Source organism: Vulpes lagopus, chromosome 2 (genome assembly GCF_018345385.1).
Source record: "Vulpes lagopus strain Blue_001 chromosome 2, ASM1834538v1, whole genome shotgun sequence".
Classification (NCBI taxonomy): Eukaryota; Metazoa; Chordata; class Mammalia; order Carnivora; family Canidae; genus Vulpes; species Vulpes lagopus.
Window position 1 is genome coordinate 169,601,235 of NC_054825.1, and position 17,552 is coordinate 169,618,786.

A 17,552-nucleotide genomic window follows, 5' to 3' on the forward strand; every position below is an offset into this window, starting at 1 on the left:
CACAGCTCAGCCCGCAGGTCCCGCCTGCCCCACCTGAGTGTTGCATCCAGCCATTTCCCACTGGTGACCACCATCTTCTACAGCACACTCCTCTCTGGACCCCTTTCTGCCCCCATGTCTGTTTCCATGGAGCCTAGGGAGCCTTGCCTTTCAAAATGCAAACCAGATCTTAACCACTCATCTCCAGGGAAGCTTCCAGCAGGTCCTTGTCCACAGGACAGGGATTAAACTCTCCCAGCTCCAGCTCACCGGGATTTCTGCCACAAGCCATGAGCCATACTGGCCCTTCAAGTCCCTAAAGTGTCATATTCCCCCACACCCAATCCTCTGCTAAGGATAACTCCTTACTTTTCTGTTTGGCTCATCTTCCTCAGGGAAGACTTCCCCAGCCCCAGGCACAGCCGCTTCCCAACCTCTCTGTGTTCTAATTTAGAAACCCACAGTAAGTGCCTCTGAGAGCAGGTCTATGTGCCAACGCCGTTTGCCTGTTTTAACTCCTCAAATTCTCCAGCCAGGTAATAAGGAAGGTACTAGACCTTCCATTTTAGAGATGGAGAGACCAAGGCCTGGAGAAGTGCACTCACTGGCCTAAGGTCACAGAGCTGGCCAGTGGCAGGCCAGGACTCAAACCCAGCAGTTAGTACCTATGCAGACAAGGAGGAAGAGGTTATTAATTGAATAAATACCTGTCACTTCCACTGTGAAAGGGGAGGAACAGGTCTGTCTTGGTCACTTGTGTACCCAGTGCCCAGTCTGATTTGGAGAAGCTGTACCGTGTGGTGTTTCTCCCCTAAAGAGTGTGCGTGCGCGCGCGCCCATGCGTTCACACACACACACACACACACACACACCCCAGGCACCTGTGAGCCAAAGCATCCCAGCCCTGGCGCCTGGTTGGCAGTGTCTGGTGCACCGTCCTAGGAGCCTCTGAGGGCACAGCGTGGAACTACCTTGGTCAGTAGTATGTTCCCCATGTTGTCCAACAGAGCCAGGCACAAGAGCAGCAGCTCGGTGAATGCTGAATGGATGAACCAGCCTGCTCTGTTCCTGCATCTATATCCCAAGCTAGTCATTATCACATGACCCCACCCAGCACTAGTGGCGAGTTTTGAAAAAAATCCACAAAGTTGACTTTGAATGTGTGATTTATTGGAGCATCAGCACAGGAGGAAAGGATGTGAAGCGATTTTTGCCTCCTGTTCCCCAATGCTGCCCCAGCTAACAACTATCTCTCATATAAATAAGTATAAAGACGATCAGTAGAAAAGGAGCACACCTCCTCAGGTCTGGAAGACACATTAGAGCTTCAGCTTAGGGAAGAGGGAGGTGCCTGGTTCCCAGCCTCAGGCTAGGAAGCTGAAGGGACAGGTGCAGGAGGAGGGGGATGGAGGGGCATCACCCACGCTTGAGGGTGCTAAGGTCTTTGGTTTGGACCAGGCTGCAAACCCCATGTCACAGCCAGCGGCCCCACCTACCTAGTCTGCACCTCTGATTCCCAAGCCCGCTTTTCCACGTCTGAAAGCCCTTCCTGCCACCAGCTGGCTTGGAGCAAGGACAAGGGGGTGGGGGGAAAGGAGAAAGTCCCAAGGCTGAGGCTGGTGCCCAAGGAATGAGGTTGTGCTAGTCACAGTGCTGACATGGGATGTGGCTGTGGTTTAGGTCGCAGGGGATCAGCATAGTTCTTTCAGGAGTGGGGAAGATCTCATGGGGCCAGGGGAGGGCAGGACCGGGGGAACTGGGTCCCACCCAACAGCAGCAGCTCTCAGACCAGCCCCATGGTGTCACACCCTCCCCAGAGTCCTTCAGCCCTGGGATGGCTCCCAGATGAACAGATGGGGCCCTAATTCTCCCAGGCAGGCAGGTGCTCCTGGGGTCCTAGCTCGCCCAGGCAGGCACTCCTGCGTCTGTTCGCAGGTGAGGGCTGGTTCTCTGGGGCACCAATGATGGAAACTGACCCTCCCCTGGCCTCTAGGAGCCAGCTTGAGCCTGGGAGCAGGCTGGCAAGGAGGCAGTGACTATAGTCATTCCTACAGTGAGAGGCACCATCTCACACCCACACCCTGTGGCTTCTGAATTGTGTTCTGTTGAGGCCCAGAGCTAGTTATGGTCTCCAGCAGCCCCTCAGAAACTTTCCTGGCTGGTGGGAGGACCCAGTCTGGTTCTGATTCACCGTGAGATGCGGCCATGTCACACCCCCTCTCCAGTCTAAAACCTCCGGGCACTACGTGGTCTCCAAGACCCTTAAAAAGACCTTCTGCTCTGGTCTTGTGTACAACACCACCTTTGCTATCCCCAAGGTCCACCCCCGTGGCCAATCCCGGGGCACCACCAGCCAGATGGGCACCATCCAATAAGTAAACCTGGCAGTGGGCAAGTGGGTCAACCTTGGGCCAGCCCCTGAAGGAGGTGGATCAAGTTGTCCAGACCCCAGAGGTACCCATCCTCGCGGTTGCCCTCTGCCCAGGGCAATCGGTGGCTGAGCGTCTGGTGGTCAGGCAGGGCCACTGTCTTGCCGAAGTCAATCATCCAGACCCTGGCCAGGCCAGTGTGGTCATGCACAAAGAGAAGCGAGCTGCCCACCACCTGCAGGGAGAGAGGTAGGAGGTTAGGGGGAGGAGCAAGCACTGGCTCAGGGCCCTCCCCACCCAGCAAGTGGCTGAGCAGAGCAGCTGACCATGAACTCTGGAGCCAGGCTTGTCTGGGTTCAAATCCTGGCTCTGCCACTACTGGGGCTAAGTGGCCTTGAGCAGGTGACTTACCCTTCCTGTGCCTCTACTTGCTCATATACAAAGTGGGAATCATGGCATAACAATACCATTTGCCTCAAAGATTGCTGTGCGTGTCACGTGTGGGAATTCATCCACATACAGCTCTGAGGGTAGCTGCCAGTATAGCGAGTGGGCGGCAAATGTTAACCATCACCCTTTTTCCTTAAGACTTTTTTATTTATTCATGAGAGACACAGAGAGAGGCAGAGACATAGGGAGAGGGAGAAGCAGGCTCCATGCGGGGGGCCTGACGTGGGACTCGATCCTGGGTCTCCAGGATCACGCCCTGGGCTGAAGGCGGCGCTAAACCGCTGAGCCACCCAGGAGTCCCACCATCACCCTTTTTCAAGCCAGGGTATAAAGTCAAATGCCTGTGGGATCTTACATGGATCAAGGGAGCCCAGCGGGCACTATGAAGTGGATAATGCCTTCCCCGTGGAAGAACTGCTCAGCCCCGGACGAGAAAGGTGACTGCCTCTACCCGCTAAGGCCGTTGGCAGCAATCCACAACCCACACACTCTTGAAGTGCCTTGTGGTGCTTGACACACAGCTCTCGGTAGATGCTGGCTTGGGCAGGGGGGAGGGGGTGTTTATAATTAGAAATAGTACTTTCGTGGCCTTTATGGAACTCCAAGTACGCAAGCTCCTCTCCTTTTCTAGTCAGGTTTCAAACCCCACTGCTCCCAGAGAACCCAGGTAACTCGGCAGGTGAGCAGGTGGCTGTAAGGAGGGGCAGCCGCCGCCCCACTCTGTTTGGCGGTTGGTGTACGGTGAGCAACCCAGTTATTGCCCAGCAGGCCAGGGAAACCGGAAGTCCCAATTTTGGTGTCAAGTCTTATGTTATAGACGTTGGCAACTTATTTTTTAAAATGCCAAGTCATCAGGTAAGTGAAACATGAATTCAAAAGGGATGAGGTCCCGAGGCCTCCTCTTGTGACGTGCGTGTAAAGCCCAAAGGTAGTGACAAGGACGATGAGGATGACATTTGATGGCAATCAACATGACAGTAGCAGCTGGCACCTAAGGGTTTACTATATGGGCCGTGCTTCCACGTATTAATCCACTCTGTCCTCACCATCCCCAGGAGGCAGGTCGCAGGCCCAGGTAGCTGGGGGGTGCAGACTGTGACTCGAACCTAGAGGCCCAACTCCCAGATCAGGAATCTATCAGAAGTTGGGGATTCCAGGAAAAAGAAGTGAGGGGGGCCTAAGAGGAGAGGTAGAGGAGCTAGGAGAGAGGAGGGAGAAGACACATGAGTGAGGTCACCACTTCACAGACTTCCTGTGACAGCCCAGAAAATGAGACACAGACTGCCGAAGGGACGGAGGAGGGGAGGGGGGAGAGCCACCAAACAGGAAGGCAGTTCCCATAATTGGATATAATTATTATTACAAAGTAATTTTAGGAGCAAGGAGTTACATGCACTTCTGTGCTCCAAATGGCACTTGAAGTCTGCTGGTCTAACACCTCAGCAGCCCCGTGAGGAAGATACCGTTGTTCTTCCCTGTGCAAGAAGGAGGCCAAGGCCCTAGAAGGTAAGTCACGTGCCCAGTGTTGAACATCCTTCATTGCAGACCACCTGGCTCAAGCCCATGTTCCTAACTGTCCCATCTCCCTGAAATCCCCTTTGCTGCCTACCCTAAAAGAGCAAACCCCAAGACTTGGGAGTTCAGCTTTGCCCTGTAACTCTGTGAATGGTTTCTCTTCAGTGTCACCTGGATGCTGACATGCACCCCCCTCCCGACCCCCAAACACACAGGGCCTTCTGCTCAAATGGCAGCTGGGGCTCGCACCTCGTGGGTCTTGAAGAAGGGGGAGTTCTCCAGAGCTTCTCGGAGTTCTTCCAGGCGTGCCACATACTTTCTCTGTATGAGAGGGAGCATTTCTTGGTTAGCACAGGGGCTTCGTGGGTCCTTACCCTCTTTGAGATCCGACGCGGCGCGGGATCAGGGGAGCCACCCTGGGGACACTGGGAGGTGAGTGGAGGCTTGGTTGTCTCTGGGTGGCACAGGCAAGAGCCTGGTTGGGAGATTACAGGAAGAGCCATAATTCCTAGAAGCTCCTCCCACCAAGAGGTGGAGTCCGAGTCCCTTTAATCTCAGCTTGGTCAAAGGACGTGCTCTGGCCAATAAAACAGGGCAGAAATGATGGTGGCCATTCTGAGCCATCAAGACATCTTACATTTTCATCTGTTCTCTGGGCCACCTGCTTCCACCCTGGGAACAAGCCCAGGCTAGCCTGCTGGATCATGAGACACAAGTGGCCAAGTTGTGAGGCAAGATGGTGAGCCCATCACCAGACATATGAGCGCAGGCCCCTCCTAGACCAGTCTGCTCCAGCCAAGACACCAGCTGACCACAGATGGTACACAATGCAGGCCAGTAGAGGCCAACCTCAGCCTAAAGCAGGCCATTGCCTTAGGAACAATGACTGTGGTGATCTTAAGCTGCTCAAATTCAGGGCATGGGTATCCCGCTCACCAGGATTCCACGATTCCCGTCCACAAAGTCCTCCAACACCTTTGTCACCTGCTCTAGCTCCTTTGTCTTCTTAAAATTGGTGTTGCAGGTCCCGTTGGCTTTCTGCAGGGCAAGGCGGGAAGGCAGTGTCATACCTTTTCCTTCGTATGCCTGACACCAAGCAGCCTCAGGCACCTCCCAGGACCACCTGCCTGTCCCAGCATTCCTGGCTGTTCAGGAGGAGCCAGCCCACCTGCCAGCCCAGCTCCACCCCACCCTAAGGCACACTCCAGAGCAACCGGTCCTTCCCAGTCTAACCTTGAACCCCCTGGCCGAGCCAGTCTAGCCAAGTGGACTTTGGAGAGGGGTGGGTCTGGCTTTGAACAGTGACTCTGCTACTTCCTAGCTGGCGGCCTTAAACAAGCCACTTCACCGGCCTCAACCTCAGTTCCCACATCTGGAAAATGGGGATTACGTTGATATTTACTACCTCAAGCTGGTACAAGGATTAGAAGAGACTGGATGTGTGGGATACATGGCACAGTGCCTGGCACACAGTTAAGTGTGCCAGGTGCCATGTGTGCACTGATAACACGGAGGTAACAGGACAGACAGGTGAACAAGGCGGGTATGGAATAAGATCATCACAACGGGAAATAAGAATAATGAGGAAGTAAAGAGAGGACCCTGATGTAGCAGGATAGAAGTCAAGACAGGCTTCCTGAAGGAAGTGAAATTTGAAAGGAGACAGGAAAATGACTGGGAGTCAATCAGGGGAACAGTAGTGGGAAGAACAATCCTGGCAGAGGGAACAGCATGTGCAGAGGCTCTGTGGCAGAAAAGAGCAGGGCTCTTTCAAGGAAATGAAAGTGCTTCACAGTGGCCTGAAGGTAGATAAGGAGGAAGAGAGGGGGAAAAGATTAGGCTAGACCTCGGAGGGCCCCCTAGGCAGGGAACTTCTCCCGAAAGGACGAGGGAGCCATGGAAGGATTTTGAAGAGAAGAATGAGTCAGATGTACAATTCGGAAAGATGGTTCATGGGGCTGTGGGAAAACAGGCACCCCATGTATCACTGGTGGGGTGCACAATGTTTCCACCCTTGTGAAAGGAGTCTGACAATCTCTCGCAAAACTCCCATTGCACCTCATCTTCAACATTGTCCTCCTGCTTGTGAGAATCTCGTCTACAGCCAACTGTACACACTTAACAAAGTGTTTTATGTACAAAGTGATTCACTGAGGCACTGTTTGTAATGGCAAAAAATGGAAACCCAGGTGGCCATCTGTAGGGGACTGTTTCTCACCCACAGAAAGCTATTACACAGCTGAGAAAGATAGGAACAGAGGAAGGAAGAGAAAGAAAGGCAGGCAGGCAGGCAGGCATATTTTCTATGGAACAATATGGAAAACTCTCCAGGGTTCTGCTACCTTTTGTGTAAGAATGGGAGGAAGAAAATTGAGGATATGCAATTGCATTGGTTTGTATTTGCGGGAAGAATCAGGAGAAAGCCTAAACTGGTTCTCCAGGAGCAGGCGGGGGTAGAGGGAGAGATTGGAAAGGACCGCAGTGGGGCTGGGAGAGACATTATACCCTTTCTTATTATTTTGACTTTTGAACTGTGCAAATTCCTCTTCAAGCAATTAGATGTAATTTATAACAAAGGAGAGAAAGGAGAAAGGAAAGAAAAAAAAAAAAGAAAATCTTTCTCCATATGGGGGAAAAAGGATCCCTCCAGCTGCTGTGTTAGATAAGGATCAGAGGGGGTGAGACCAGGACCCAGGAGCCCAGGGAGACTAGGACAGGAGAGGCCAGGGAGGTCAGGGTGGGAGAGATGGGCAGACTAGGGCAGGGTCATGGGGAGGGGGAGCAGATGGACTCAGGAGCTGTTCAGAGAGACAGATAAACAAATCTTGGTCACTGATGGGGGTGACAGAGAAGCAGGACCTCCTGAGCCCCTGTCTACTCATCTTTGAAAGTCTTCTGCTCTTTCTCCATGTCCTGGTTCTTTCCAGCTTTCCCTGACAACCATGTTCCCCGAGAAGCCCAGCCTCTGATCTAGTTCTCAGCCTTCTGGCAACAGGCTAGTGGCTCCTGGCCCCCACCTTGATGCCCTCAATCCGGAAGCCCAGGGTGGAAGTTGAGCTCACGGTCTCCCTCCACTGCATGTAGCGGGGCTTGGTGACAGCACCCTGGGTATGTTCCTCAGGGGTGGGGGCCCCAGGGTCCACAGCCACCATCTTCTCATACATGTCCTTCCGGGGCCGGGGCCTTTCTCGTGCCTTCACTAGCTCCTCCTCCAGGTAGGTCCTGGGACACAGAGGATGTGACAAAGAACACTATGAGAAACAAAGATGGAGGACATACTCCCTGATATCGAGACAAGTTATAAAACTACAGCATGATGCAAGAATAGACAATCAGATCGATGGACCAGAAGAGAGTCTAAAAACAGACACACACACGTACATTCACCCAAATTATGACAAAGAAGGCCTAGCAATTCAATGGGAAAAGGGGGGCAGCCCTGGTGGTGCAGCAGTTTAGCACTGCCTGCAGCCCAGTGTGTGATCCTGGAGACCCGGGATTGAGTCCCTCATAGGGCTCCCTGCATGGAGCCTGCTTCTCCTTCTGCCTATGTCTCTGCCTCTCTCTCTGTGTCTCTCTCATGAATAAATAAATGGAGTCTTAAAAAAAAAAAATGGGAAAAGGGAAGTCTTCTCAATAAATGGTGCTGAGTCGGGATCCCTGGGTGGCGCAGCGGTTTAGCGCCTGCCTTTGGCCCAGGGCGCGATCCTGGAGACCCGGGATCGAATCCCACGTCGGGATCCCGGTGCATGGAGCCTGCTTCTCCCTCTGCCTATGTCTCTGCCTCTCTCTCTCTCTCTCTCTCTCTCTCTATCATAAATAAATAAAAATTAAAAAAAAAAATGGTGCTGAGTCAATAGGATTGCCATATGGAGGAGGTGGGGGAAACTTCAATACCTACCTCACACCATGTATAAAAATTAATTTTAGATGGACTTCAAATCTAGATGTGAAAGTTTAAACAATAAAGCTTGTAAAAGAAAACATAGGAGATGTTTACAATCTTGGAGTAGGCAGATTTCTTAAATACAAAGCTACCAATCATAATGAAAAATGACAAACGGGCCTAAACTAAAAGTGCTTCTGTTATTAAGGAGTGAAATGGGGAATGCCTGGATGGATCAGCTGGTTGAGCATCCACCTCTTGATCTTTGCTTAGGTCATGATCTCAGTGTGCTGGGCATAGAGACTGCTTGGGATATTCTCTCTTCCTCTCCCTCTGCCAATACCCTCCTCCATCCTCTATCTATCTCTAAAAAAAAAAAAAAAAAAGATTGATATAGGAAAGCTGGAGAATGTGTGTATGGATATCCAATAAAAGACTTGTATCCAGAATATGCAGAGTCATTAAAAAAAAACAACAAAAAACAGATAGCCCAATAGAAAAATGGGCAAAATATTCAAAGCAGCACTTTTCAAAAGAGGATTTCCAAATGGCCAACCAACCAACACTCAACTTCTTTGGTCATCAGAGAAAGAGATATTAAAATCCTAATGAGACACTCACCAGAATGATTAAAATTAATAAAATAGGCAATACCAAATATTGATGAGAAGATAAAACAACTGGAACTCTCACATACTGCTCGTGGGAATGTATGTTGGTACAACCACTTTGAAGACTGAGTAGTACCATCTTCAAAAATGCCCTTTCCTGACGCTCCACCTCTGCCCCATGGCCGCCCTTGAACCTACCTGCTGCCCATCTTGCAGTCCATAATGGAAGGGCCCTCAAAATCCGCCAGGAGATCTTCCATCTGGTTGAAGGCCTGACCATCCCGCTGTACCATACCATAGTAGGTGGGCACGAAAGGCCGCAGGGGGTCATTCATCAGCTGTTCCAGGCTGCGTTGCTCACACTGACAGAAACGCTTTAGGATCCGACCATCCTCTCCTGCTTGGAAGTTCCCTAGGAGCAGCACAACCGACAAGAGGGTCAGAAGCTGGATCAGCCAGAGAATCTTCTCTCCCCATTCATCAGATCCTGGTTGCCCTCATCTTGCCTGACCCTTCCAAAAGGCTTTCTCTCCCTCCCTACAACTCTCACAGTCTTGGCCAGGATGTGCCAAGGGAATGACCATACTGCTGCTCCTTGTTTAAAGAGTCCTGTTCATAGCACCTAGTGTCTTCATTTGTTTTTTTATTGTTTGTTTTTTTTCATTTGTTTTGTCATTTCAGATTGTGAGCTCATGATCAGCTGTGGGAATTTTTGCGTGATTTGAGTCGAGAGCATGACGCTCTAGAGCAGATTTGCATTTGTTTCTGCCTGGAGTCCCACAATGCTAACTGGGGCCCATTTAAGTTAAATGACAATTCTGGCATTTCCTGGACCATGCAGACTGTGTAGATTAGAATGACAAATTCTTTTTTTTTAATATTTTAATTTATTTATTCATAAGAGACGGGGGGGGGGGGGGGAGGAGCAGAGACACAGGCAGAGGGAGAGCAGGCTCCATGCAGGAAACCTGACATGGGACTCGATCCCAGGTCCCCAGGATGACACCCTGGGCCAAAGGTGGCACTAAATTGCTGAGCCACTCGGGCTGCCCCAGAATTACAAATTCTTATTGAGGCAAATTGTATTTTCAGGTTATATTCTCCAAAGATGGGCTGCAGCAATAGCTCCTGCCCCATATGTTCTTCTAGAATTTCACCACTCCCCATCAAGAAGTGGAATCTAATTTTTCTCCCCTTAAATCTGGGAGGGCTGATGGCAGAAGCAATACTGTGACTTCAGAGTCTAGGCCACAAGAGGAGATGTGATTTCGACTTTATTGGCAGAGATGTTTGCTTCGTGGTCCTGAGCAGCCACGTAAGAAAGCAGACTACTTGGGGACGCCTGGGTGGCTCAGTGATTGAGCACCTGCCTTCAGCCCAGGGCATGACCCTGGTGTCCCAGGGTCAAGTCCTACATCGGGCTCCCTGCATGGAACCTGCTTCTCCCTCTGCCTGTATCTCTGCCTCCCTCTCTCTCTCCCAGGGTCAAGTCCTACATCGGACTCCCTGCATGGAGCCTGCTTCTCCCTCTGCCTATATCTCTGCCTCTCTCTCTCTCATGAATAAATAAGTAAATAAAATGAAAAAAAAAAAAAAAAAAAAAGCTTTCCAGCCAGTGGCCCTGAGACCTAGCCAACAATTGATCATGAGGCCCATGAGTGAATAAATCTCAAAAGTTTCTGCCCTGCAGCATTCAAGCTGTCCTAGCTGAGTTCTCAGATACCATGAAGCAGCAAGAAGCGACCCCTGTCATGCCCTGTCTGGATCCTGACCCAAAACCTGTAAGGGTAATAAAATGTTTTTTTTTTTACTCCACTAAGTTTTTGTTTAACCACCATTAACTTATGAGGGTTTTTTTGTTTTGTTTTGTTTTGTTTTGTTTTTTGTTTGTTTGTTTGTTTTTGGTATCTTAACCCAGTTAGAATAACTAGAACGCATAGACATGGCAGCCCTGTGTTTTCAGTAGCAGGGGAGCTGGCCTTTTCAATGACTCAGATCTAGGACAAACAAGTTAGGTAAATTCCCTTCTGTCTTTCTTTCCTGGTGGGCCCAATTTGTCTAGTTGCCACCAGTACTATTTTTGTAAATAAAGTTTTATTGGAACACAGACACATTTTTGTGTTTCTGTATTATCTATGGCTGCTTTTGTGCTGCAACAACAGAGTTGAGTAGTTGTGACAAAGACTGTATGGCCCACAAAGCCTAGAGTATTTACTATCTAACCCTTTACAGAAAATGCTGTGTGATGATGGGCACGGTGCTACTATGTGTCTGAGACATCATGCTAGGTTCTGGGGAAAGCCATTAGAGCTGCTGTTTATTGAGGGCCTACTATACTTTAGACATGAGAAGAGAACAAAGAATGACTGTTTATATTTACGAGGGGCCCATGTCTCAATCTTCATATACATTTTGGGGTTTTTAATTATTTTTTAAAGATATTTTATTTTATTTTTAAGTAGGCTCCATACCAGATGTGGGGCTTGAACTCCCAACCCTGAGATTAAGTGTAACATGCTTGGAGCACCTGGGTGGCTCCATGGTTGAGCGTCTGCCTTTAGCTCAGGTTGTAATCCTGGAGTCTCGGGATTGAGTCCCACATCAGCCTCCCCTCAGGGGGCCTGCTTCTCCCTCTGCCTGTGTCTCTGCCTCTCTCTCTCTGTGTCTCTCATGAATAAATAAATAAAATCTTAAAAAAAAAAACAAAAAACAAAACCTCACATGCTCTATCAACCGAACCAGCCAGGCAACCCATTCATATACATTTTTATATTAACCCTTCAGTTAAGCCTGCAAGGGAGGTATGGTGAGAAAACTAAGGCCCAGTGAGAGAAAGTAAATTGCCTGGGATCATCCATATATAAAGTGCAGCATGAGGAATTGAGCCCAGGACCATTTTTCCCCAGGGTTGAGGATTTGCTCCCCCATCCCCCTGGCACTGAGACAACAGGGAGCAGCCCTCAGCCCTGGTGTAAGGATGGCTCGGCCCAGCCCTAAGCACTTCCCATAAAAGACTCATAAAGTGGACGCTCTCCACCCATCTGACATAGTTGAACTCCAGAGAATGGCTCTAGAACTTTCTTTCCCTGGCCTGGGTGTCTCTGCCCAGCCAGTCTGCCACCTGCCCCCACCACCATCCCCTGCACCCCTGCTCTCACCAGCATGTCCCGACAGCTGGACCCAAGGGTAGTGTTTTCGGAAGGAAACCACGAAGGGCGAATATTTCAAAACCGTCTTCAGCTTCTTCCACGGTTTATTCTGTGTGAGGCAAAGCAGGGTGGGATCAGTGCCAGGGCTGGGGAAGGAAGGGGGTGGAGATGTTGCATTAAGGGAAACCAGGTGGACCAGGGGGCCTTCCAGGGCCAGGAGATCACTGTTCCCAGCTCACTGGGGTGAACAAGGCCCACTACTTCAGTCATCTAGAGATCCCCCAAAAGCCTCAGCAAAGGTGGGGAAGAGTCTGTCTGTTTTTCTCTGTCCTTCTCAAATGAGTACAAATAGGTCAGGTCTTGCTGTAGTAACAAGCAGCCCCCAAGTCTTCCCCTCCACAGACACACACCAAACACTTAGAAACCTCACTTCTGTCCCAAAACCAAGTCAAACCTTCTAGAGGTGATAACAGAAGCAGGAGTTGATGAGGGGAGGCTGAACCACAGAGAAAGACAAAAACAGAAGCAGATGACAAGGTGATGACAGAGATGGGCAGAGATGGAAATGGGGATAGTCATGGGAGCTGCTCACCAAAAAGCCCCAGTTCCCCCCCCTGCCAGGATGTCCCTGCCATCTTGAACTTAGGCTACTGACTTGCTGTGGCCAGTGAAATGTGAGCAGAAGCGTTAAAGCCAGTACATGATTCTCTGTGTCCTTTGCCCTGCTATAGAAGGGGGTAGGGACCGTGGAAAGAGAAACAGAAGCTTCCTCAGTCTGGGCCTTGAGTAAAGACAGCATGGAGTAGAGCCTCCTCACCCACCAGTGGCCCATGGTCCATGCGCAATATGAAATAATCCTGTGCTTTCCAAGTCAATAAATTTGGGGGTTCTTTGTTGCTATAGCAAACCCTGACTGAGCCTGACTAATACAGAGACAGGGTTACCAAAAGACAAAGAAAGAAAATATAGAAACCCAGAAAGGGAGACAGGGATACAAAATAACAGAAAAAGATAAATAGAAGCAAAGAAAGAGAGCGAACAAGCAACAGAAAACCAGTAAAGCAAACTGAAAACAAAGATTCGGTTGTATCATGTTGACTCAGTCAAGAGGTTCTTGAAAAGGGTCAGTGTCTGATTCACATGCATGAGCACACATGCACATACAAGAATACATTCTTGGCTCCAAACACATGACAGCCCCTTAGGCAAGTGTTAGGGAAGGAGACCCCACTACCCTGGCATCAGCCATGTTCTCTCCCATCTGCTCAGAGCCCAGCTACCTAGCAGACATCGAACTGATGGTGGGAAGGTCAAGCAGAGGCAGGGTGTTGGGAATGTAGGATTCAGGAAGGGCTATTCCTTCTACCCTCCAACTGCCAGCCATGGAGAGGAGGTGATTAATAAAAGTTCCTGTTTACTAAGCACCTGGAACATTCCAGGCACAATGACAAAGACTCGGTGAGCCATAACCTACTTAATCCTAAAAACACAACTCCAGGAGGATTGTTGACTATGTGTTACAGAGGAAACAGAGGCTCAGAGAGATGAAGTCACTTGCCTAAGTCACACAGTACAGTGCTAGGGTTCTAACTTAGAACCCACTGCCCTGGGCTTACAGACTATACCCCTGGCTGGACTATGAACTCGGAAGGCAGGGATTGGGGTTATCATGGTTATGCCTGTGTCTCCATCCCATGGCCTAGCACACAATAGCCACTCACTCCAAAACCTTGTTTGGATTGAAAGAGGTTAGTTATAATGGTCTTTTTTTTTTTTTTTTTTTTTTTAAATCGTAAGCAGATTCAGTATCTTGTCTCTTTCTTGGACCTCATGGTTAATCCAGGCTTTCTCTGATGGTTTCACGGTGGTCTCATCACTCATGCCCCCTCCTCCTGGAAGCCCTCTCTGATACCCCAGGTGCAGCCAATCACACCCCATAACCACCCCCCCACACTCACCCCATGGTCTGCCACAACACTCAGCTTCTCCCTTCCCAGCCCTGACCACTCCGTATGGTGATGGGTCTGTCTTCTCCACTGGCCTGGGCGCCCCAGGAGGGTAATGTCTCTGTCCCCACTGTGTCCCCCGCAGAGCCAACACAGGGCCAGACACAGAACAGAGGCTCAAGGACTGTTGGTTGTCTGATTAGGAGGACAGGAGGGATGTGAGAAGGAAGGGAAGCAGGGAGGAAAGGAAGAAAGTAGTGGGACTTGCAGGTTGGATGGGATTTCAAAATTAAGCAGGAAGGAAGCAAGAGTTTGTTTTCTGGGCAGTGGGAACAGCTTGAGCAAAGAGGGGAGGCAGGACGGTGGCAGGGTGTTCAAGGAACAGTGTGGCCTTTGGCTTTGTGGCAGTGGAGAGGGACAGGAGGGGAGGCCGGGAAGCCGCCTGGAGACAGGAAGCTCTGAACACAGGACTGAACTTCTGATCACTATCTGGAAGGCCCTGGGGAGCCACAGAAGGCACGGAAAGCAGGGAAAGTTCACAAGTTGATCAGAAGTGGGTCTGGGAGGCAGATTCTGGAAGGATGAAGAAAAACTGGAGACGGAGGTCTGGGAGAAAAGCGAGTTAGGGACGGATCCATCCATACACCCCAGAGGCTGAAATAACAGGGTTTTAAACTCAGCCAAACCAAAACTGAATTAGAATCTTGGCTCCGACCAAGGTTGGCCTTGGCCAACCCTGAGCAAGTGACCAAACCTCTCTGAACCAGCTTCCTCATCTATGAAATACACACGATCAAAAAAAAAGAAAGAAATACACACGATCATAATCCCGATCTCACAGTGCTGTTATGAGGACTCAGGATTAACACATACACAGCACTTAGAAAACTGCCTGGTGTTCCAAGGGTTTGAATCCCAGGTCTGTGTCTTCCAAAATGTGTGACCTTGGACGGGCGTCATGACCTGTCTGGACCTCAGTTTCCCCATCTATGAAATGGGAATAATAATAGTATCTACCTCATAGGGCTGCCATGAGGATTAAGTGAGTTAATTCGAGTGAGGAGCTTAGTATATAGAGCTGGGCATAAGTGAGAGCTAGCTGCTATTTTTTTCCCCATCCACTTCCAGATCAGCTGTTTTGAAATGCCAAGAACGTGAGAGAGTAGGTGGAGGGAATAGTTAAGGCAGAAAGACCAGAGGGTTAGCTCCTTTCCTCTGGCACAGGCAGGTTGAGGCAGGTCTGTCTCTACCCATGGCCACATGTGTGAGCATGTTCCTAAGGGAGGCCTGTGGGGTGAGGGGGGCTCAGGGCAGACGCCAGCCAGAGGCCCCAGGAGAATGGGAGGACCCAGTAGGCCAACCCACTTGAGGTTCTCACACCTGCCTCTGTGCTGACCCTCCCTGAACCTGCCCTGCCAGCCCTCCTGATTCACCAGGGAAGAACCGCACCCAAGCTGGGAGTGAAGGTGGAGGATGTAAACAAGAATCTGCAGAGGGCCCTCTGGGGAGTGTGGGGGAGACCAGGAAGGTCCCTGGTTAAGTTGGGGGTCCTTAGCATTTTGGGCTCACACAGCCCTTTAAGAATCTGATAAAAGCTGGGGGGGCTTACTCCCTACGAAAGTGAATGGCTCAAGGGTAGCAAAGGTTCATGACCCCTTAAGACAGCCACAGGCCCTAGACTAAAAAATTTGGGGTAAAAGGTGTACCTTTCTGTCTTCCTACACTAGAGCTCTTCAGATTTTGAGGTTACATACTTTCGAGAAGATCCAACAGAAGTCATGCACACTTGCTGCAAAAATCTATGTGTGCACGCACACAGACTCACACGATCACACAATTTCAGGAGTTCCTGGGCACCATTAAGTCAGCCAGTGGCTGCCCATTTTAGGCCCTAGGACCAGAGGCGTGGAGGAGGAGAAAAGGAAAGGATTAGGAGGGGGCCTGGAGTGGGCTGGTAATCCGGCTGTCAGAGGGAGGAGGTCGACAGGTGGAAGCGGTGCCCGGGAGATGAAATTGTTGGTGGCTGCTAGAAAACTTCTCAAAGCAAAAGCGGGGGTGGGGGAGCGGTTAGGGGTCTGGGGGGATGTGGCTTAAGGGCAGGACGGTCCCCACTCACCCCAGACCTGTCCTCGGGGTCGCTGGCACCTCCGCCCCCGGCCACCACATCATCCTCAGACTCGTCGAAAGAGGAGGCAGAGGAGAAGCCGCCATTGCCCCCCTCAGCACGGGAGGGGGGTCCCACTGGCTGAGCCTCGGGCTCTGGTGTTTCAGGAGTGATGATAAGGCGGGGTACAGGGGTCAGGAGGCTACACTCCAGGTGAGAGTACAGGTGCGTCCCCAACTCCCCAGGTTCTGGTTCCTCTAATGGGCCATCCTGCTTGGATTCGCCCAAAAAACAGTCTGTCCCAGGTTCTGTCTGGGGACCATCAGTGCCAGGCCGTGTCCAGGAGCCAACAGTATCTTGCTGTGTTGGGAAGCCATCAGTGCCAACCTGTGTGCAGGCTGTTCCAGTATCCCGTTGTATCTGGGAGCCATCAGTGTACAGTTCTTTCCAAGAGCCACCAGCATTTGGCCCTGTTGAGGTACGGCCCCCCTCTGGCTGAGTCCGGAGGTTGGACCTGTTATTATGGGTCCAGAGGTTATGCGCCCAGGTCTTGGCCCTCTCTGGTTGGGTCTGTGACCCATGACTTTCTGTCTCTGTCCACGGCCCCGAAACACCGCGCTGCGTCCAGAGGCTGGCCCTCTCTGACTGAGACTGGAGGTCAGACCTGTGTGGATCCGTCCAAAAGCCATCTGTCCCAGTCTCCGTCCAGGGACCGGCTGTCTCCAGCTCTGACCAGTGGCTGCTCCTTTCTGGACACGTCCGGAGGCTGGATTTGTCTGGCTCCGTCCTTCGGCCGGGCCGTTCTGTGTCCCCTCCGAGGCCAGCTGCTTCAGGCTCACCCTGTCCGTCTGTCCCCGGCTCAGGCCCGAGGCCGACCCTCTCGGGCTCCGTGTGGAGGCTGCACCCCTCGGTCCCGGCCCAGGGCCCGCCCCCGTCCGGCCGCCCCGCCGGGCCCCCTGCGCCGGGCCCAGGGCGCTGCTGCCCGGGCTGCCGCCGCCGCCCCCCTCGCGGCGCCTCCAGCCCCATGCGGGCCGCTCCCGGCAGCGCCCCGGCCTCTGCCTCGCTCAGGCTCCCCCGGCACGGGCAGCGCCGCATGCCCGCTCCCTAGCTTCGGGCTTCCACCAACCCGGCCCCTCCGGCCCCTTTAAATCCCGCGAGGGGTGTGGCTGGGGAGCCCCGACTCGCGGGTTCCGGCCAGCGGAGTCCTGCCCGGTCGGCCACGCAGGGGTTAACCGATACTCTCCCCGCCCCGCCGGGAAAGCCCCGAAGCCCCGCCCCCACCGGACGTGACGCAAGGGGGCGGGCCTCGCCTGGTCCCGCCCGCTCCAATGAGAGGGGCGGGGCTCCGAGCGCTCGGAGCTGCTCCAGCTTGGATATGGGCCACCGGGCTCCCGGCTGCGGGGCGGTGTGGCCCCTTCCTAGACCCCGCAACTAATCCGACCTACCTGCCTCCTCGAGTGACCAACTTAGCCTCCCCGTAGCCCTCGGTGACGAGTCCAGCAGCGCGCCCATTCTTCAGATGGAGCATGGACTGGCTTGCAAA

The 17,552-nt window shown here is 51.8% G+C and overlaps 1 protein-coding gene across 1 annotated transcript; it reads right to left on the reverse strand.

Moving 5' to 3' along the window:
• Nucleotides 1–1,127: 1,127 nt before the first annotated feature.
• ITPKC (inositol-trisphosphate 3-kinase C) lies at nucleotides 1,128–17,253 on the reverse strand. The gene is made up of 7 exons (XM_041743406.1): nucleotides 16,022–17,253; nucleotides 11,969–12,068; nucleotides 9,009–9,222; nucleotides 7,331–7,535; nucleotides 5,250–5,351; nucleotides 4,563–4,634; nucleotides 1,128–2,583 (listed from the first exon to the last, which is right to left on the reverse strand). Exons 1-7 carry the CDS (start codon nucleotides 17,102–17,104, stop codon nucleotides 2,380–2,382), a joined length of 1,980 nt encoding a protein of 659 aa, XP_041599340.1. The 5' UTR covers nucleotides 17,105–17,253; the 3' UTR covers nucleotides 1,128–2,379.
• Nucleotides 17,254–17,552: the final 299 nt, after the last annotated feature.